Source organism: Cetorhinus maximus, chromosome 14 (genome assembly GCF_964194155.1).
Source record: "Cetorhinus maximus chromosome 14, sCetMax3.hap1.1, whole genome shotgun sequence".
Lineage (NCBI taxonomy): Eukaryota > Metazoa > Chordata > Chondrichthyes > Lamniformes > Cetorhinidae > Cetorhinus > Cetorhinus maximus.
Genome location: NC_135892.1, coordinates 107,922,091 through 107,943,850, shown reverse-complemented (window position 1 = coordinate 107,943,850; position 21,760 = coordinate 107,922,091). Strand labels below are relative to the sequence as shown.

Here is a 21,760-nt window from a genome sequence, read left to right as displayed (position 1 = left end):
AACTGTTCTCAAGGGATGGGCCTTGACAGCAACACCCACACCCCTTGAACAAATTTTTAAAAAGTACTACCACTTTACTGAGATTAAACTTAATTTGTCACAGACCAGAAATCAAACCTAGGTCCTTTTTGATTTTTATGGATCATGGACTCTATGTTTATTTTTAAGATTGCATTGCATCAAAAAAGGGTCGCATTTTTAAACCAAAATGTGTGGGACTGGATCCAAATTAGCAAACTGACATTTCACTTTGATATTAGTAACTGCTCTTAAAGGCCACACCTTTAATTTGTGCTTTCTTCAACTTCTCAAAGCCACGTAACAGCTGTATGCAAGAGCATGCTTGCTGCATATTTTCACAGTTTCAGTATTTGCACAGACCTGTTTCTGGACTCAAATTAGCACACCTGAGCAAATAGGCATATTGTATTGCGGTTCTTAGGTTTCAGTCACTGTGCTGTCATCTGTAATGGGTTTGAACACCCTTAAAGGAGAGGTGTCCCTTAATTTAGTCCAATAGATAGAACAGTCAAGACTGATGATGATGTGCTAAATTTATGGTCAATAGTGACCTTAATGATTTACGATGGATTACTGTTGTCAGTCTGTATGAGGGGAGGTTTCTCCATGGCAGGATTGCTCGTGTGCCTCCTTTGCTGTACCTAACTTGGGGACTCTTAACCCTCCCTCTAACCTTACTGACATCAAGTAGCTCTGTCCCGGCATCTTTGTGTTTCTTGTATCAGAAAAACCTCTTTCCCTGTCTCAGTTTTATTCTGTGGAGTTTTGTTTTTAATGTTTTTTTCTTCTTTACTTCTTCCTTTGAAAGTTTTCTCGGACCTGGTCTTTGATCCCAGTTTTTGGTCAATCTTTGTAATCTTTCCCTTACTGGTTCAACTTCCATTCTCCTTAAGTGTATCTGTTAAACAACTTGGGATGCTTTCTGTGTTAAAAGCACTATATAACCGTAACTTGTTACACGTTATTTAGAATTTTGAAATGGGAGAACAAAGTCTTGTAATTACAACAGAGGTATTTTGGGCCATTTTTGAGGTGAGTTGTTTGTATAAAAGGCTTTACTGTATGTTTGCAATCACATTGCAACCTATTGCTAGATTATAAAGAAATATGAAAAGTGTAGACTGATCTTATCCAATAGCTGTTGTGGCTTATAAAATAAAATACTTTCTTTTCATATTGCACTCATTTAAAAAAAAAATTGACAGAATTCTCTCTCTGTTGGCTAGGCTCCTGATCCGTCCTATCAACTGGAAGCACAAATAGAAATAAGTAAATACAATCTGATAGCCATTACAGAAACATGGCTACAGGATGATAGAGATTGGGACCTGAAAATTGAAGAGGATGTGACATTTAGGAAGGACAGGAAGTTAGGAAAAGATAGAGGAGTGGCTCTGTTAATTAATGATGGTATTAGCACATTAGAGAGGGATGACCTAAGTTCAGGAATCCAGGATGTAAAAGCGGTTTGGGTTGAAATGAGAAATGATAAAGGCAAGAAGTCACTTTTGGGCGTGGTTTCCAGACCCCCTAATTGTAACTGCATGGTAGGATGGTATATAAAGATAATGGGAGCTTGTCAGAAAGATACAGCGAATATCATGGTGTATTTTAATCTACATATAGACTGGAAAAATCAGATAGGGAAAGATAACATAGATGCAGAGTTCATAGAATGTTTTCGGGGTAGTTTCTTAGAACAGCAAGTCTGGAGCCAACCAGAGAGTAGGCTATACTAGACCTGGTATTGTGCAACAAGATAGGGTTAATTGACAACTTCATAGTGAAGGCACCCCTAGGTAGCAACGATCATAATATGATTAAATTTTACATTCAGTTTGAGGGAGAGAAGAGTACATTGAAGACTACTATTTTAAACTTAAATAAGGGCAATTATGAGGGCATGAAAGTGGAGTTAGCTAAAGTGAACTGGCAAATGAGGCTAAGGGATATGTCAATAGAGATGCAGTGGCAGACATTTAAAGGGATATTTCAGAATACGTGGATTAGATATAATCCAATGAAAAAAATCTTCCAAGGAGAGGGCCCACCATCCGTGGTTAACTAAAAAAGTTAAAGACAATATCAAACTTAAAGAAAAAGCATTGGACAGAATATAAAGAACGGCAAAGAAGGACAAAAAGATTAGGAGGGAAAAACTAGAGTACAAGAGAAAGATAGCTAGAAATATAAATATGGATAGTAAGAGTTTTGATAGATATTTAAATAAGAAAAGAGTTAACAAAGGAAGTGTTGGTACTATAGGAAAGGATGTTCCCGCTTGTGGGAGAATCTAGAACTAGGGGTCACTGTTTCAAAATAAGGGGTCTCTCATTTAAGACAGATGCGGAAAAATTTTTCCTGAGGGTTGTGAGTCTTTGGAACTCTCTTCCTCAAAAGGCGGTGGAAGCAGAGTATTTGAATATTTTTAAGGCACAGCTAGATAGATTCTTGATTAACAAGGGGGTGAAAGGTTATTGGGGGTAGGCAGAAATGGGGGTTGAGGTTGCAATCAGATCAACCATGACCTTATTGAATGGTGGAGCAGGCTCGAAGGGCTGAGTGGCCTACTGCTCCTCCTGATTCGCATGTTCGTATGTATGTTCGTAATTGTTTAACTGTTTGAAGCAGTGTTTCACAGGCTTTGGGTAACTGGGAATCCTGATTCATGATATTTGTGTTTGGCCTAAAGGTTCTTTTTCCCTTCTCCCACCCCCGGCCCCAAGCTTCCAATCCCCAATATATTCAGTCGTGTCTGTTCTTGATTGATAGCATTTCTAAAGTTGTTTTTAAATACACATGGCTAACCTTCATTTTACCAGTCCAGTGTGCTTCCAACACTAAGTCAGTAGGTTATTCCAAACAAATTATGCACAACTATCATGTTTTCAAAATTCCTACTGTTTTTTTTAGCAATTGAAAGTTGCTAAGCTGTGTGCTGATCTAGTTTAACAGTAGTTTGGGAAATGTAACCTGCAGGACTACAGACCAAATGCTGGAAAGTGGGGTTAGGCTGGTTGGCTCTTTTTTGGGCCAATGCAGAAACGATGGGCCAAGTGGTCTCTTTCTGTGCCATAAACTTTCTGTAGGAGACCTTGTGACACAGTGGTAGCATCATATCTCTTGGCCAGAAGCTCCAGCTGCAAGTCCCACTTCAGGATTTGATGGCCATGGAAGGTGCATTCATAACATGCCCAAACGGGTTGATTACCAATCTGTAGGTCCTTCCAATACGCCTGATGGCAGGCATTAAGTACAGGACAGTTTCCTGGTCAGCCATACTGCAGAAGGCAATGGCAAGCAACTGCAGTACTTTGCAAGCATAATCATGGACCAATCCAATGGAAATCCATGGTCACCAATGCCCTCTTAGGGTATGGTACCTGAAAGAGGAGTAATGTGGTATAATTTGTCAGAGAAATGGACTGTGGCTTAAAGTATGTGCCTTCAACCATCTGAACATCAAATTTTCTTAAAGAAGAATTTCCAATGTAGTTCATAATTGCTTGTGTACACATTGAGGAAGAAGGGAGAAAGACAATGAGTGTTTACTTGACTCAAGCTGTCTTTGCACGCAGTTCGTAATAGAGCACCCTTGGAAGGAATATGAAAGTGTATGGCCTGGATACGTGGTGGGACATGTGGAGTTCACTGCTACTTGATGAAGCAAGTAGCTGTGGTATTTGTTTTACTATGTGAATGCTATAATGCTCTTGAATTTATTCAAGTCCTTTTCCCCTTGCAGTGCAATAGAAGTGAAATCTGGAGACTTTGATCCTCACTGCAGTTTATTCATACTATAGCATTGTTATGTCACATGATATACAGGATCCTTCCAAGCTCATTGCTCTGACAGTGGGATTTCTGCAGTCCTTTGTTATTAAGTGAATCAGCAGAAAATATGAAGTTCTCTTTTGGAACATGATCGTTATGAGCTATTCCAGGAATGCTTTGGAGTATAAGACTCTTTTTTTGTGCAAGTGTGTTAACGGTTGTTGCTTGTTTTTGTTTCCTTGAGTAGAAAAGGAGTAGGAGGAAAAGGACAAGTTTTAAATTATAAATTTTGAAGGAAAGCTGAAGGATGTAATTTAGTAATCTATTTTCCTGGTTGAAGTTTAATCTCAGCTTCACATACGCAAAAAAATAATGACTCAAGGATGCACAACTCATATCCTTGCCCTTCAAAGTTTCAGCATAATGTGTATTTCAAAAATTAATCTACATTTCTTTTGACCAGAAATGAAGTAATACAAGCAGATCACTTCAAATGGAGTTATTCTCCCATGTATTTTAGAGATCATCGTTTAAAAAACAAGTACACACAGATCATGATGAAATTCAATTTTTTGTCAAATCCAGTGTTGTGAACACTGTTCCTAGAACTCACCGATAATTCTCATATTTTTCTTCCTATGCTTTCCATTCCTTGCAGAAAATGACCTCAACTCCGTTTCCTTTGTAGATTGATTGCATGAACCCAGATCCTACAAATAGATTGATATTTTTTAAAAAATAGAACAACTTACCATGCGTTAGAAACTGATGATGTTTCACCATGCCACAATTGTGTACTGAAAAATCCCATAAACAGCTGTGATATCGTTTAAGCAGTTTTTTGACAGTGATGTTTGAGAGGGGCATGTTTGAGTAGTATCATGGTATCTCTAATGAGCACCTGAACTCCTAGATGTGGCCTTAGTTTACTGTCTCATCCAAAGCACAATACTCCCTCAAGTTTATATCATAGTGTTTGCTTGTATTATGTGGTCATATCTTGGGAGTGGCGCTTGAATCTACGATGCCTGACTCTGAGGTGAGTCTGCTATCAACTGAGCCAAGTTTATGCTGTAAAATAAGCCTTGTGGTGTTATTATTAATCAACACAAGCTATTTTACAAACAGTTTCTTACAAATACTTAATGTCCAGTAGATCCAATGTTAGTCAGTTTGTCAATTGGATGTTATAGGAAGCTCTAATTGCCATGTTTACTATGAAAAACCTTCTGTCCAAAGTGCTTGTGAAAATAAGGATTAGTCATTCAGCTTGTTCCTGGAAGATCACAAAATGCTTTCTGTATTCAACTAGCCTTGATTATGACTGTTCTGTTGAAGAGTCATATGGACTCGAAACGTTAACTGTGTTCCTCTCCGCAGATGCTGTCAGACCTGCTGAGTTTTTCCAGGTATTTTTGTTTTTGTTTTTGATTATGACTGGGTCCATTGCGCCAAAACAGTGACCTGTTTGGCTCTGAGACCTGACTATCGAATGCATTTTGCATTGTAGCTCCACGATTAAATAGCATCAGTTTCCCTGTGTTTTTTAATATAAAGAAGTATGCAATTTACATAGACCGTAAATTTTTTGCTGATATAATTGAAGTTTTGAAGATAAGAGCTGAGTGGATCTAGCATCATAGCAATGTTGGCTAGTGGCCCTTAGCTGCTGAATAATGAAGCTTTATTTGCGTAGGAGTTAGTGACACTAGTTTGTTAATTTATTAATGTAGAATTTGAAAGTAACACTTTTTTTAATTAGAGAGAGAAAAACAAAATTTAAGTTCCCCTTATTTACATTTTCCCATATGCCTGTTATTCCCAGTCCAAAAGCAAAAGCCATTGGCTCCCCATTCTCTTGTGATGTGTCTTGTGTGACACCAGCTGTGGTTTCCTTTTCAGAATTTTCTTTGCCTGCCTTTTCTGTAGCTAGTTAAGACCAGAATCTGATGGTGTAGTTTCTTCATACATTAGAATAAAGCAGCTGTGGCCTTTCTTCTGTACTATAATGCACTGAGAATCATAGAATCATACAGCACAGAATAAGGTCATTCGGCCCATTGTGCCTGTGCCAGCTCTTTTAAGAAGCTATCCAATTTATTTCACTCTAGCCTCTACGCAACATGTTATGTTGAGTTCTGAAGAGGTGATGTTGAATTAAGCCTTTAAAACTTGTATTGACAATATGGGTGTTCGGGAACATTTTTTTAATAATCCATCCACACCCTTATCGCACACTAGAAAGTAAACATATGGGTTCCAGTGCACAGCTTATAAAGTGCTCATGTTCTTGATCAAGATGTTTACTCAGACAAAATATGCTGTAATTTTAACTGTTTTCCCTGTGTCACTTTCAACTTTTACAATTTAAGGACATCTGTATTATTCAGTTGGTTCAGATAGGCAATTCAATTCTTAGGTTTTAAGAGTGTTAAGAGACAGTGTAATTACAAATAATATTTACTATGGCAAATCACCTTTGTAGTTTGTATATTTTGTCACAGGCATCCATCATTAAATAGTTTGTTGGTTAAAGGGACTTCACTGATGATGCACTAATTCAGTGGTACACTACTCCTATGTGCCTGTATGACAAAAATTGTTGGCAAACATGACATGTTGTTTTGTCTTACTTTGCATTTGTGGAGGTTCCTTTGATTCAATCATAGCCAGTATTTAAAAAAAAACTTTAAGGCCAGAATTTTGTCCCAAGGTTAATTCAATATAATATTGCAAGTTTTGTCAATTACCTGCAAAGGTTGAGAAATCAGCTAATTCTTTTCAGCAAATACAGACTTTGCAATTTGTTCTGTTACCTATATTAAGGTTCACAAACTTTTTGCTTCTGAGTTCCCCATTCTGTGTTAGAAAATCTCCATGGATCCTCTACCACAGCACAGTACTTTTTCTGTGTTAAAATTAGTGATACAATTTAACATGCAAGGTGCATATTCTATCTGCAGTAAAACTACCATGGTGTGAATGCAGCCCAAATTGTAGAGCGCAATGACTGGAGCCCTCTGTTCATCATTGAAGTATTGCAAGCAATAATGAAAACAAGCATTAGACAAAAATGGAATAATATAACCCACCCATGAACTTTTGAGATTCACTTTGTTATGGTTGCACATTTTTGTGGTGTAAGTTAAAGAATCTGAATAATTACAATCCCTATAATGAATCAAGGGAAAAAAAAGCTACAGATGATGTGAAATGTGACATTTACCAAAATATTCCATGGAAATGCAGCCTATATATCATAAAGTAACATTGGCATGTTTTTCAAGGACTTAATAAATGAGCATGAGATGATGTAAAATGTTCCAATATGTCCAAAGTGTAATATACTTTTTGCCTGAAATCAATTCTTAATCATTGATCCAAATGAATTAACATTTGACTTATCTACAAGGCTAAATAATTGTAGAAGTCATAAATTATTTAAATGGGATATATTGATAGATGCTTACTTCTGTTTTTAAAAAAACTGCCTACCAAGGCTATGAAATTTTCCATTAATAATTATATGTTAAAATTATTTACAGGCAGTTAACTTCATTTTTGGGGATTCAGGTGATTGGATTTAGCTTAAACTTTGCTCTTTTGGTTTATTGCATCTTCTGTACCTTTCTATGTTTTGTGACTGATCTGGCATTTTTGAATTTGATATTTTTCCTGAATATATATTGCCAGAGATGAAGATTGTTTTTCTCATGCATGACTTCCTTGTGATCAGCTCAATATTGCCACAAGACTGAAAACATTTCAACTGCCTTATGTGTTCAGTTTTCATTCTGTAATTTTAAGCTAATTTTCAAGCAGACTATAATCAAAGCTTTTTCATTTTTCTTTCCATTTGGATTTTTCTTCCGAAAAAATGGATATCATGATTTCACAATAGGAGCCAGCCAAAGGTAGGTTGCAATTTGTGTTTCTTTTGTGTTTGGTGCTGGTAGACACAGTGGAAAGAGATGTAGGTTTATAGTATTCTATGCCATGTTTTTTAAAAAATCATTGTCACGCAAAGCCGGCATTCATTGCCACACCTGAGCTGCCCTTGAGAAAGTTACGGTGAGCCGCCTTCTGCAGCAGTAGGTCAGGTATTCTGTAGCTGAAGCCTCACCTCTTGACAACTCAGATCCTTTCCACCACCTACATGATACAAGTGAGGAGTGTTGTGGAATATAAATTCCACTTGTCTGGATGGGTGCAGCAGAAACAACACTGAAGAAGTGTTGTGTCATCCAGGACTAAAGCAGTCTGCTTCTTCAGCCCATCCAGCATCTTAAACATTCACTCCTCCCATCACCAGTGTATTGTGGCTGTACCTTGTGCTAGCTACAGGATGAACTGCAGCAAGTCATTAAGACGATGACAAACCCATGATCTCCACCACTTGAAGGACAAGGGCAGCATGTGGGAACACAATCACCTCCAAGTCACACACCATCCTGACTTGGACCTATAGAGCCATTTCTTCATTGTCGCTGGGTCAAAATCCTGAGCTCTCTACTTAACAGCATTGTGGTATATCTTCAACACTGCAGTTCCAAAAGACAATCAGCTGCCAACACCTCAAGGCATATAAGGCTGCACAATAAATGCCAGCCTTGTCAGTGGTACCCATATCAAAAGGACTGAGAAAATTGATGAATATTTTGGCATTGAAGCGCTTGCCTGGTATCCTATGTTAAATATCATACCTTTAAACCTACTAGGGGAATTACGTGAGAAGTAGAGTGTAGAATAGTGGATTATTGATGGAAGGTAAAGTCACCTGTTGTTTCAAACTTATATGACTAGTATAGATTGGGTACAGGCCAAAGCTTGAGTGATATAATGTTGAATGCCTGCATCCAAATATTGAATTACCACCTTGTATTTTCTTTTAGGTATCCTAGCTTCGGTAAACCAAATAGTTATTTGTCTGTAGGTTTTCTGACATGACTTGAGGTTGAAAGTTTACATTATACAATGCAAAAGAGAAAACGTTATTTCAGTTTTATGATGCAGACCTGAAGGTTTATTCATTTGTGAGGCAGGAATAATAGCATTTGAGTCTATAAGGTCTACATGATAAATTTCATGTTCTACTCATACATGTTATACTAGATGTTTGTTTAAATATTATTTACCATTAAACTGACGTCAACTTTTTTTGGCTAGGCATCTAGCCTACAAACACTGGTGAGCCTTAAAGTTTGTGTACTCTCTGGCGGCAATAATTAGTGCAACATAGATTTTGCTCTGAATTTCTGACATGATTTTTGTGAGCCGACCTCATTTAATAACTGGAAAAGACTTCTCTCAATAAAATGCTCAGATCATGGTAAGGCCAGAACAATATGGTTCAATTGGCATATTGTCCACTAAATTGATTATTAATTTAGTCATGGCTAATCTCTAATGGTGGGTTGTGGGGGTGGGTGGGGTGCTATCCAAGATTGGGGCGATATTTTGGAATGAAAAGAAAGTTATGAATGTTGCAAATCTTGACATTTAAAATTGCCGGACATGTGCAACAGGGCAGTCAAATCAGCTTGAGAAAGAGAGAAGAGATTTGGTAATATTTCAGGTTGGACTCTTGATCAATACTGGAATGAAAGTTCTGAGTTACAATTGCTTACAACTGGACTGCTTATTTAAAAAAAAAATTAGTTTAATTTGCATGTTTTTATAGTTCTGTATGCATCATTTCTAATTTCATTTTACATAAGTGTCCACATATCTTTGCTTTAGTTTGCTATTAGAAAGGAACATATGCTGATGGTGAGTTCTTGCCCTTTTTGTATATAGGTTTTTGCGTACGATCACTGTTTCTGGTCAATGGATGAGTCAGTTAAGGAGAAGTATGCAGGTATGTTGCATCTATTCTACAGGTGTAAGGTTGAGAGTCTCATTAAAGTCTCTCAGAGACATAACTTTTGCTTGCTGTTCTAAAATTCTATTTCTAAGTTACATTTCACCCCTGCCCTTTGTTTTGGCTCTCTGCCTGTCGCATCATTTGAGAATGTCGGCTAGTGACCACGGAGGGCTATATCCAATGCTGAGAGGTGTGGAGTCAGAATAGGACTTGACTTACCCACTTTATTGTATCAGCTTAGCTCTTCATCCGCTTGCTCCTTAACCTCCTTCTGTTAACCTCTTTGAGGTCAGGAACTTGCTGTACTCACTTAACAATTTACGAGCTTGTGGCACAGCAAGGTGAAAATGCTAGGATATTGTACCAAAAGTGCTCTATACCCTGTTATGCCATAGCCTTGCACTGTGACTTTTCATCCACTTTGGAATTATTTATAAGTGACAACCTCTGTTGCTTTAAATGTGTGTGGGGCTCTGCAGGCATCTGCGTGCATTAAGCTGACATGATGGAATATTATTTTGAATGTGCTAAAGTTGTGTACCATTGGTGGCTACCTGTTCAAGGCCTTGTTGTAGTGAGCAAGTTCTGTTGTTTATGGAGATCACTTTTCTGGTGCTTGGCTCCATAAGGGGACTGCTAAAATTAACAGTGTGAAAGTCTAGTTTGTTCTCTCGTTCCAGAATACTGATCGAATTTTTCCTCCTACTGTTTTAAAGATCCTGACTTGTACTGCAGTACAGTTTGGAAGATGCTGGCAGTGCTCTTGTACCCCACCTAAATTTTTTTTATTTGTTCATGGGATGTGGGCATCGCTGGCTAGGCCAGCATTTATTGCCCATCCCTAATTGCCCTTGTTCAGCGTTACTGTGGGTCTGGAGTCACATGTAGGCCAGACCAGGTGAGGATGGCAGATTTCCTTCCCTAAAGGACATTAGTGAACCAAATAGGTTTTTACAACAATCGACAATGGTTTCCTGGTCATTATTAGACTTTTAATTCCAGATTATTTATTGAATTCAAATTCCGCCATCTGCCGTAGTGGGATTCAAACCCTGGGTCTTTGAAACACTAGTCCAGTCCAGTGACAATACCACTACGCCTCTGCATATTCTTTGTATGTGCACGTAGGCGGCGGTGAGGGTAGCATTATAGCTGAGCCTAATCCTGGTAACCACCAACATCTACCTATGTGCTTTCACCAGTGACAATCGCCTGGATAACTGTTTGGGGAAGGAAACTAGCCCGAAAATGCTGGAAGTAGTCAGTGGGTCAGGCTACATCTTTGCAGAGAGAAACAGAGTTAACATTTCAGATTGATAACCTTTCAGATGTTAAATGACAGCTTTTAAGCAAATACAGAGCCAGGGAAACGTGGGTGTTTTGCTTTGCACCATTTCTGATAAATACACTCTCTACCCCCTGGACTATCGATTGAGGCCAGTTGTAGTTGCTGGTTTGGCTGACGTCAACATAGACCAAGGATTGAACCCAAGATCTTCTTGAACTATTTGACTTTGAAACTCTCTAATGACTCAACTTTTGAAAGTGGACAAACACTGTCATTAGAATAGCTGTACTCAGTGTTGCTGATTGTAGGGAGGGAGAATTGCAATTACGCTGACCTGTCACTGAGCACCCTGGAAGGTTAGTCAGACTTAAATGGGTTTTAGCAAAGTCCTGTAACATGAGGACCTGAATTAAACACTAGGATATCAGGGTAGCTGGCATGATGCATTCTGCTAAGTGTGTATCTTTTCACCACGCTGAAGGCAGATGTCTACCATATAGATGATGAGGAAACTCTGGGATTTGGGATAATGACTGCTGAAAGCCCTTACTTTGAGGCTGGCATATGAGAATATATACTCCTACATTAAGGATTATGATAATTGGGTTCCAGAGAGAGATGCAAAAGTGCTGCTGGGAGGTGTAAAATCCAGATTTAATTTCCAATTGAGTTTTCGAATGTGCCTATTTAAGATTTCCAGTCCTGTGCCACAATATGTTTACTTCGCTAATTCATATTTTTATTTCTTCTTATTACTACATTACCTTTTCTTCACACTTGTGTACCTCTACTGTATTACTCCTTTGTTCCCCCTCCATGCTTTCTCACTCCAGGTCAAGACATAGTGTTCAAGTGCCTTGGTGAAAGTCTGCTGCAAAATGCGTTTCAAGGATACAATGCTTGTATATTTGCCTATGGACAGACTGGTAAGATACCTCAACTTATAAAACGTTTTACAAGTAGTTACCAGAACATTTTAGCTTTGACTTGAAATTCTAGCTAAATTTCTTGCAGTCAAACCTTTTGAATAGATGTAAATATAACTTTACAGGAATCCTTGCAGGCTTTTACTGTATGTCTCTTTTATCTGGTGTTACTTCTGTCAAATACCTGTTCTGCTGAAAATGTGAAGGCGCATCTGTTTGTGGAGTAACTATGTTCATTTCACACTGATCTAATTCTCCATGGTATTCAGAAAAATGAAAGTGGATTCATTCTGATATGCTGTATACCTTATTAACTATAATTAGGCTCAGGGAAATCGTACACAATGATGGGCTCAAAGGACAAGCCGGGTTTGATCCCTCGACTGTGCAGCAAGCTGTTTGAACGAGCATTGCAAGACGCAAATGAGGAACAAAGCTTCACGGTTGAAGTGTCATTCATGGAAATCTACAATGAGAAGGTCCGGGACCTCCTTGATCCAAAAGGGTAAGTGGGGCAAAATAAAGATAAGATGAAAAGTAAACATGTATAGATCTAGAAATGGAAGTAATTTTGTCAAGAATGCATTAACACAAGATGTGATAATCTGCACTGACACCTGTTTACCTGTATTTCTTGCCACAAAAATAGATTTGCCTGTCAACAATGGCCAAACCTGTCAGATGTACCACATGTCTATAGTTCCTTATTTCTCTACCTTTCAATCACCATTGACATTTCCTCTATGTGGTAAATTTCAACCTCAGCCATGCTTCTGTGCACCTAGGAATGGGTCACATTTTTTTTTCCTTCTGTGTGGATGGAGCTTTACTTAATTCTCTGACATTTCAAGTGAGGATATAATTCTGTTGTTTTTTTTCAGCATTTAAATTAAGTTGTGTTATCTTGAATCATCAATAGCATTTCCCACAGTTCTTTATATTCCAATTGAATATGATGAAGGATTAATTAATATGTGGATAATGCCTTTGTGATATTTTATCATGACATTTTTCTTGCCAATGATTTTATTAATGAAATTTTAAAAAACTTTGTATTGAAAAAGGTGGCCAATCCAGGCTGTCTTTTTCCTAAGAAAAATTAATTATGATGTACTCATTGGGAGAGACACATGGTGGGAGACAAAATCAGATGCAGTATCTCCCAAACGCTGCTCTGTGTATACTGGTATACAGCACTGCGTTTTGGAGGCCTTGGGACCAGGTTGTGGGTTTGATTGATCACTCTGTAGTGTACAGAAACCTCAAGAAGAGGAAAAGAAAGCAAATGTGAAAGATCTTTATCAAAGGATACAAAAAAATGTTAATTTATTTCCATTCATTTTTTCTCTACAGCACTATGGTGTTGGCAAAGCACCAGAAGCTAATCTCATTTCATACCCTAAGCCAACCAAGGTCACATCCAATTTGTTCTAATTCAGCTTTTCTTTTCAGTCTACACCATGACCATTACAGCCTTCTCCAACCTACATTAGGCATTACTCATACTGCATACGCTCAAGTGCCACTGTGATCCTGCCTTTCTGGAGATTCTCATAGCCCGGCATGGCAGCTGCTTCCATGAAGGCTGCTCTAGCGGACCACTGGTTACAACTTCTCTCTGCTTAATGCTGACTGGAGTGTGCAGTTTTTGTGAGCCGTGTCTTTTAGGCCACAAGTATCTCTGGAGATAAGAAGAAACTTATGTTAGTGGTTGGGTGATGGATGTGTGAGGATGAATTGTAGGCAAGGTTACCCTGTCTGTTGGATGAGATAAAATAATGGGCATAATGGTCTTTTTCCCTTTCATTTCTGTCTGCATCATCATATAATGCATGAGTTGAAAAATGTGGTGAAGCGATGATTATACGTGAAAATACGTCTGTAATATAGCACATCTACAGAATATATTCTAAAAACTATGCATTGGTTAGCTACACCATTTCAATTACAATATTCTGACCACTATGACCAACTAAAAAGCATTCTTTGGAAATAGTACAGAGAAGCTTCAAGATGTTGAACTATGAGAGAAAGAAATCAGAGAAGTTAGAGAGAATTTTGATCTCTTGAATGGTCTTTGGTTCTAATTTTTTCTTAACTAAAGATGAACATTAGGACAGTGCTGCAGCTTTGCAAAGCAATAATGGTACCATTTTGTACATCACCAGCTGCTCGAAGTGCAGAGTTCTCAGACTGAATATAGCATCAGTTAGCATTGTTCAGGTATAACACCAGAGGTACAAGTCCAATTTGCGCACCAACTAAGTTTCTTTTGATTTGTTTCATTACTCTTTCTTGCACTCTTGTTTTTTAGGAGTCGACACACTTTGAAGGTGAGAGAACACAAGGTTCTGGGTCCTTACGTGGATGGTCTGTCCAAACTGGCTGTGACAAGTTACAAGGTAAGGAAAATAATTAACCAGACTGCACGAAACAGGACTTTGAAGGCAGTAAACTCTTAGAATCTAGCAGAAGTAAAATTTTAAGGTGGTTGGTGTAACCAGATTTTTGGTTTGTGGTAACCACTGAAGTAGCTACTATGGGGAAATTGACCTTTTTACTCAAAACTTCTTGAATTTAATTGCTAACATGATGCTATCCATTTTCCGTGCCCTCGGATTTATTGCTTGAGGTGTTATTTACTATCCTTTTGGTTGAATGAAATGGGCGAATAGCTTTTCACAATTGTAAATATTCTATTTATCAAGGGAACAACACCAATTTTGCTTTAATTATATATGTTGAAGATTATTGAGATTTGAAACTTACATAATCATTCATTTTCATCATTTGTTTTCTGGCTGACGTTTTTTTAAACTAGGTCTACTTAAATGTCATTTACTCACCTATGAACCAAACCACCAAGTAAAATAAGAGCAGCAATGGGTAACCTCCAAGATTCTCTCCCAAGCCGCACACCTTTCTGAATTGGGCATATATTGTTGTTCCTTCTCATTTTAAAGGGTACAATTCTAAAGTGGGTGCTGGAACAGAGAGACCCAAGGGGTTATATGTGTGCAAATCATTGAAGGTGGCAGGGCAGGTTAAATAGGACCCTGGGCTTCATTAATGAGGAGGTTATGGCAAACCTTTGTAAAACACTGGTTCGGCCTCAACTGGAGTATTGTGTCCAATTCTGGGCACCACACTTCAGGAAGGATGTCAAGTCTTTAGAGAGACTGCATAAAAGGTTAGCGAGAATGGTTCTAGGGATGAGGGGCTTCAGTTACCAGGCTAGAATGAAGAAGCTTGGTTGTTCTCCTTTGAGATGAAGAAGTTGAGTGGAGATTTGATAAAGGTGTTCAAAATCATGAGTCTAGATAGAGAGAAACTGTTTCCACTGGTGGAAGTTTCAAGAACCAGAGGGCATGGTTTTAAGGTGATTGGCAAAAGGAGCAACAGCAACATGAGAAATACCTTTTTTACGCATTGAGCGGTTAGGACCTGGAATGCAAGAATGCAAAAAATAGGTGCAGGAGTAGACCATAAGGCCGTGGAGCCTGCTCCGCCGTTCAATACTATTATGGCTGATTTAAATGGGCTTCAACTCTACTTTCCTACCCACTTTCCGTTTCCTTTAATTCCTTGAGACTCCAAAAATCTGTGTCTCTCAGCCTTAAATGTATCCAACGATGGTGCAGCCAGAACACTCTGGGGTAGAGAATTCCAAAGATTCATGGCCCTTTGAGCGAAGTGAACTGCACTGCCTCAAGTGTGGTTGAGGCAGATTCAATTATGGCTTTCAAAAGAGAATTAGATAAGCACTTGAAGAGAAAAAAAATCACGGGGTTACGGGGAAAGAGCTGGGGAATGGGATGAGCTGATTTGCTCTTGCAGAGATTTGGCACAGATATGGTGACCTGAATTGCCGATACTGTATCGTGCTGTAAGCATTCTATGATTCTTCATTGCTAAATTAGAATTCTGGAATTCCCTGTCTAACGTAATTTGTAGGCACGTTGTTGCCACAAGGACAGTAGCAGTTCAAAGAGAAGGTCCATCACCTCAGGGTTAGTAACATTGGGCAATAAATGCTTGCCTTTATCAGCTTCAATCCTGTCAAATGTGCTTTAGTTCTGCTTATTAATAAAACCCAATGTAAACTTTAGTTCAAATTATGTAAAGATGAAAATCTGAAACAAAAGCTGAAAATATAGCCAGCTCCTGAAAGAAATTGACGGGTGATATTTGAATCCTGATGAAAGGTCTTCCCTGAAATAGTGCCCTGTTCTTGTTTTTTTTTAGCGTTGTAAGTTTATAGTGAGTGGAGCAATACCAGTCTCCTATCAGAGTTCACTGCATAGTCGGAGCTTTCAGTAATTTTACATATAAATAATGATCCAAACACTGCAAACAAATTACAATTTGAAATGGGAAAATTAGTAAACTTATAACAATTAACTCTAATTCATGTCAGTTTTCACGCTGACATTGTGATGGCAAATATAGTTGTGTTTTTTTATGTCAGTTCAATATGCTTTGGGCACAAGGTTGGAGTTGGACGAGGGCAGCATAGTTGAATGGGGTGTACAAAGAGTATCCAACCTCTCGGGATGGTTTTGAATGGAATTATTCTCGCCAACCAACGTTGGCAAGTGTAAAAGAGAACGTTAACGTGATCAGAAAATAGCGCTTAACTCAGCTTTAGCCCAAAGAAGGAAAGATTAGGGAGAGAAGGAATTCTACATGCGGAGATTCTGTGTAGGAATGAGTTATGTTCGAACTTTATGGTTTCAGAGGTTAGTATCTGTGTTCAACTTTTGCATTCCTATGCTTCACTGAATAGACATTTATCTACTGAAATCAGTAATTTGCTCTTATGGACTGGTAACCTCCATCTTTTTTGCACAAGCTTATTAACAATTATCAATGATTTCATGGTCTGATAGTTTGTTGTTGCCTACTTTAAAAAATGCTCAGGGCTTCATTTAATTTAATAGGTTTTAAAACACAGAGGTAATAATTTTTTTCCATCACCACTGCTGAATGAAGTGATGACTTATTTTCTTCACATACACCTTAACATGATGCATATTCAAATATAATGCATTAAAAATAGCTGAAATTTTGCCATATATGAAAAGAAATGAAGTCAACACTTGACTTGGTGGTGCCAGCTGAACATTCTCCAGTTTCCTCACAATAGGTTTGAGTCAGAGAAATACCTTTGGCATAAAATGACAGAAATTCTTAAAAATGCAGTATAAATAGGTAGGAAAATGTATATATATTTTAAAAACATGGTTCTCTTATTCAACAGGACATTGAATCTTTGATGTCAGAAGGGAATAAGTCTCGAACAGTCGCTGCAACGAACATGAATGAGGAGAGCAGCCGCTCCCATGCAGTATTCAACATTATTCTTACACACACGTTATATGATCTTCAATCTGGGGTGAGGACATGTGCAATGACAGCTACTTGAATTTCTGAGTTTGCTGCTTGTATGCAGGAGGTTACCTGATTACCTCATATCAAGGAGTTACAAACAAGTAGATGCCGAGTAGAAAGGAAAAATGAAGATTATGTGGAAAAGGTGACTTCTGAAAGCAGGGAGGATGGTTTGCACTATGCACAGAGTCCCAGAGTGCACAGTGGCTCAATGAGTATCCATCGGGATGGGAAAAGCAATAACTCATTAGAAGAGCAAAGGGTGCTTGTGAGAAAGTATAGTTAAAGCAAGGTAAGGATGGTGCTATGTGGGATTTGAAAGCTAGGATGAGAATTTTAAGTCAAAGGGTGAAATTACTTGTACTTTCTGAAACAGGAGTTGATCAGACTGGTTAGGATCTATTTCTATCAGGCAGATTGTGCTTGATCAACCTTATAGAATTCTTCAAACAGCAATGGAGGATTGGAAAAGAAGTGCAGTGGATGTGGTTTATTTGGTTTTGAAAAGTGTTTGGTAAGGTATCATATAGGAGAGTTATGGCAAACTTATACTCATGGCAATGTGTCACATGGTTAGAGATGGTTAGATGAGGTAGAAAGAAATTTCTTGGATTTCGAAGATCTGAAAAGTAATGTAGCACAGAGCTCTGTGTTTGGTGCACTCTATACAAAAATGATCTGGACTGAGAAATTGAAGGAACATTGTTGAAATTTGCTGATTAAATTAAGGAGGCATGGCAAATTGTGATGAGGATTGTGAAAGAGTATAGGAGAGCATGTATAGGGTAATAAAATGGATAGAAAAGTGACAGATGAGGTTCATTGTGCAAAAAATGGAAGAATGGGGCAAAGTAATATGTTAAAGAGAGAGGAGCAGAAGGACTTCATTTGCAAATGAGGACCATTAAAAGTGACAAGTAAGATAAGGGCATTAAAAAAGGTAAATAAAATTGTTGGTTTTATATCTAGGGTCATGTTGGGAATGGAAAAATGATTTAGAGTGAATGGAGAATTTTTGAAATTGCTGTGGAGCCAGATATGAATTAATTCCAATGTTTTCTTTCTGTAGACTTCTGGTGAGAAGGTGAGTAAGCTGAGCCTTGTGGACCTGGCAGGCAGTGAGAGGGCAGCAAAGTCTGGAGCTGCTGGGGATCGACTGAAGGAAGGAAGCAACATTAACAAGTGAGTTCTTTGTGATATCGCAGGTGAAATGTTTAACCTGTATCTAATCACTGACTTGTTCTTTTAAAAATGTTGATTAGATAACAGGAGTTACCATCCCTCAATAATAACACATTAACTCTGATTCTGTCTCCACAGATGCTGCCAAACCTGCTGAGTTTTCCAGCATTTTCTATTTTTATTTCAGATTTCCAGCATCTGCAGTATTTTGCTTTTATATTACTATTCCTTAAGTCATTCAGCTTCTAAACAGGTGAATAGACCAATATCTAAATATGAGAACTGTTTAGACCTAATGGGACAGCGACTATCAATTAGGTTGTATGGCGGCTTAGATATTCCTTCACCCCTGCTGTATGTGTTCTGGAACAATGCCTCTTTTTTTTCCTACCTGTAATGTTTTATAGGGACATGCTCATTTTCCCAACTCTTCAAAAAGGATCTTTAAAAACTTTGTATTTGACTTGCAACTTCGCTACTTTCTCCCCTGTGTTTTTCTGGCAATTCCAAAAGACTCATTAAAAAGCTTGCACAACTGCATTTTTCCTCTGAGCTGCAATTGTTGCAGGAGAAATGTTCCATCTACTTGAGGCTCCGAGTCGGATCTGGCAGGCTGATACGTAGTGAATCTACCCTTACTAGTACTCTGCACTTGTGTTGAATTAATGATCTGTGAAGTCACTTGTATTTAAACACCTTCCTTAGTTGTCTTTGGCTTGGCCACTTGTCTGCGGGGTTTCAAAATCTCTGTGCTTATCACATTGTGGTTTCCAGTAGGCTCTTGCTTGCTTAATCTCTATCTAACTGTGTCTCTATCTAACTGTCTTGAGCTGATCATTTGTAGTTATCAATTGTTTTAGCCCAGGACTCATTCCTCCCTTTTATTGTTTGATGAATTTCTCCTTCTGTTTTATTTTTTAATAAGTGTTAGAACAACCCTTATTAATAATGCAGTTCTCTTCTAATACATGAGATGTCCTATTGTGAAATATTTTAAAACTTCTCTGATGCATGACTTGTTGATCTTCTCTTATGTTTGCTTCTGTAAGGTCATGAATTCCTTTTTACAAGCTGTCTATATCTAACTTCAGGAGTACGTACTGAATTTGCATTAGTATGGAAAATATTGCTCCTCATGCAATCACAATGTGTTAGACAAAAGGACACCTAGGGAGAAAATAAAAAAAGCAAGTTGGCAAAAGCATAGTTGAGGAGAAGAACTTTGTAGACTTTTCGAAGGTAGAGAGGAAGGTACCAGGGTAAGGCACTGACAGAGAGTGTTCCTGGGGGCAGAAGGCTAGTGACCGAAGGAAGAAAGGGAAAAAAGAGTGAACTGATGTCAAAGGGTGAGTGAACTGATGTCAAAGGGTACGTGCAACGGCAGCAGCAGCAACAACCAGTAGTGCCTTTTAAAGTAGAAAGTTGTCCTTGACACTTCACAGGTGTAATCAGACAAAAATGGACACCAAGATAAAGCAAGAGCTATTATGGTCAGTGAGATGTGTCTTAAAGGAGGAGTGGCAGAGGGGTTTAGAGAGAGAATTCTGGAGTTTGGCAGCCTGTATGGCTAAAGCATGACAACTAGAGATAGGACCAGGGCAGAAGGGCGAGAGAGGATGGGAGTGGAGTGCACAAAGCTGGAATCAAAAGAATGGAAAGTTTTGGGGTGGTGTTTGTATGGTTTGTGGAGGTTAGAGATGAGGTCTGATGAGAATTTTAAGGGTACTGGGAGCCGTTGTAGGTTTGCAAGAAGTGCTGGACGGGTGAGTGGGACTTGTTGCAGAATAGGATGTGAGAAGCAGAGTTTTCAATGAGCTGATGTTTATTGCAGGTTAATGGGAGCCCAACCATTGAAATAGTCGAGGTTGGTACTGGCAGGACCCAGAGTGATCTTGTAACTCTTTGATTACTTTCCTGAGATCTTTAATGCCTGCCTGAGCCACCAGAACATGCAGGTGGGACTCCTCATTTAAAGTATGACTCCTCTGAAAATGGAGCACTTCTGGAGCACTAGAGTATTGCCTTGGTTATGCACTCAAACTGTGGTGCAGAACTCGAGCCAATTCCTTCTGACCCAGGTTAAGAATGCACCAACTGAACCAAGTTGGTCCCTTACTTACCTCCTGATAATGCAATTTTTAAACCAAGTATAAGTATGTCCTTTAACAGCATCTTCCAAACCTGGCATCTGAAGAACAAGGGCAGCAGGTGCAAGGAAACACTGCCATCTTCAAGCACCCCTCCAAGTCATATAGTACCCTGACTTGAAACTGTATTGTCATTCCTTCACTATTGCTGGGTCCAAATGCTGGAACTCGCTCTCTGATAGCACTGTAGGTATGCTTATATCACGTGGACTGCAGGGGTTCAAGAAAGTGGCTCACCAACCACCTTATGAATGGCAATTAGGGGTGGATAATAAACGCTGACCTTGCTTACTGTCAAACCTCATAAATGAAGAGAAAAACAAAAAAAAAAGTCCCCTTAGTGAAAAACATTTTATTTTATGGTCCTTGTGAATATTGGATTTGTCTTCAAGGATAGATGCGCACGCACACAATTTTCTTGCTAATGTAATTTTTCTCTATGCTAACTTCCAACTCTTCCCCCCCCACCCCCAGATCCTTAACGACTCTCGGCTTGGTAATCTCTGCTTTGGCAGATCAGGCTGCTGGGAAGAACAAGAACAAGTTTGTTCCCTACAGGGACTCCGTACTGACCTGGCTACTCAAGGTAAACTGATAGTTTACACCTGGTTTACGGTTTTTAAAAAATAACTAAGACCTACAGCCTATATGTTGTCAGATGCATGTTTATTCTACTGATTCCTGATGTAGCAATAGTTTGAAAGCAAAGTGCTGGCTAGTTAATTGGGGAGGGGAAAGAAGAGGAGAAAAGCGCCACCCCACTGTTGATATCTTAAGTGCTGAGAGCTTTTATACTAAGCTGTCTACTTACCGATTCCTGTTCTCAAATGAATGGAATATGGTATGAGGAGAAACAGAAGAGCATTTTTCTCTTAATTGAGAGGCAATGTAGAAACTAAGAAGCACAGTCACAAGACTTGAATGGAAGCTTATTTATAGTCAACATTGCCTTGGGGTACACTCGGAATGTGGACTATTGTCATGTGTATAGCTCTGGTTCAGTAGAATATGTGGTAATCTAGGCTTCTTTGGTGGTTTATTGTGTAAATGTACCAGACCCAGTATTGTCTTTTTTTGATTCCTGGCCTGTGTTTAATAAGCTGATTTCAGCAATGAGGCTTCCCATTCCACAACACTATCCACTGGTGTCTGCTGTGAAGTAGACATC

General features: G+C 38.6%; 1 protein-coding gene across 1 annotated transcript in view; it reads left to right on the top strand.

Moving 5' to 3' along the window:
- The window catches only part of LOC144689927 (kinesin-like protein KIF13B), a 142,389-nt gene that overhangs the window by 58,216 nt on the left and 62,413 nt on the right, over window positions 1–21,760 (top strand). Inside the window, exons 3-10 of the mRNA XM_078557445.1 lie at window positions 7,697–7,709; window positions 9,592–9,652; window positions 11,780–11,872; window positions 12,197–12,377; window positions 14,187–14,274; window positions 17,133–17,267; window positions 18,333–18,445; window positions 21,067–21,178. Of these exons, the coding sequence (XP_078413571.1) occupies window positions 7,697–7,709; window positions 9,592–9,652; window positions 11,780–11,872; window positions 12,197–12,377; window positions 14,187–14,274; window positions 17,133–17,267; window positions 18,333–18,445; window positions 21,067–21,178 (796 nt within the window). The remainder of the gene's footprint in view (window positions 1–7,696; window positions 7,710–9,591; window positions 9,653–11,779; window positions 11,873–12,196; window positions 12,378–14,186; window positions 14,275–17,132; window positions 17,268–18,332; window positions 18,446–21,066; window positions 21,179–21,760) is intronic.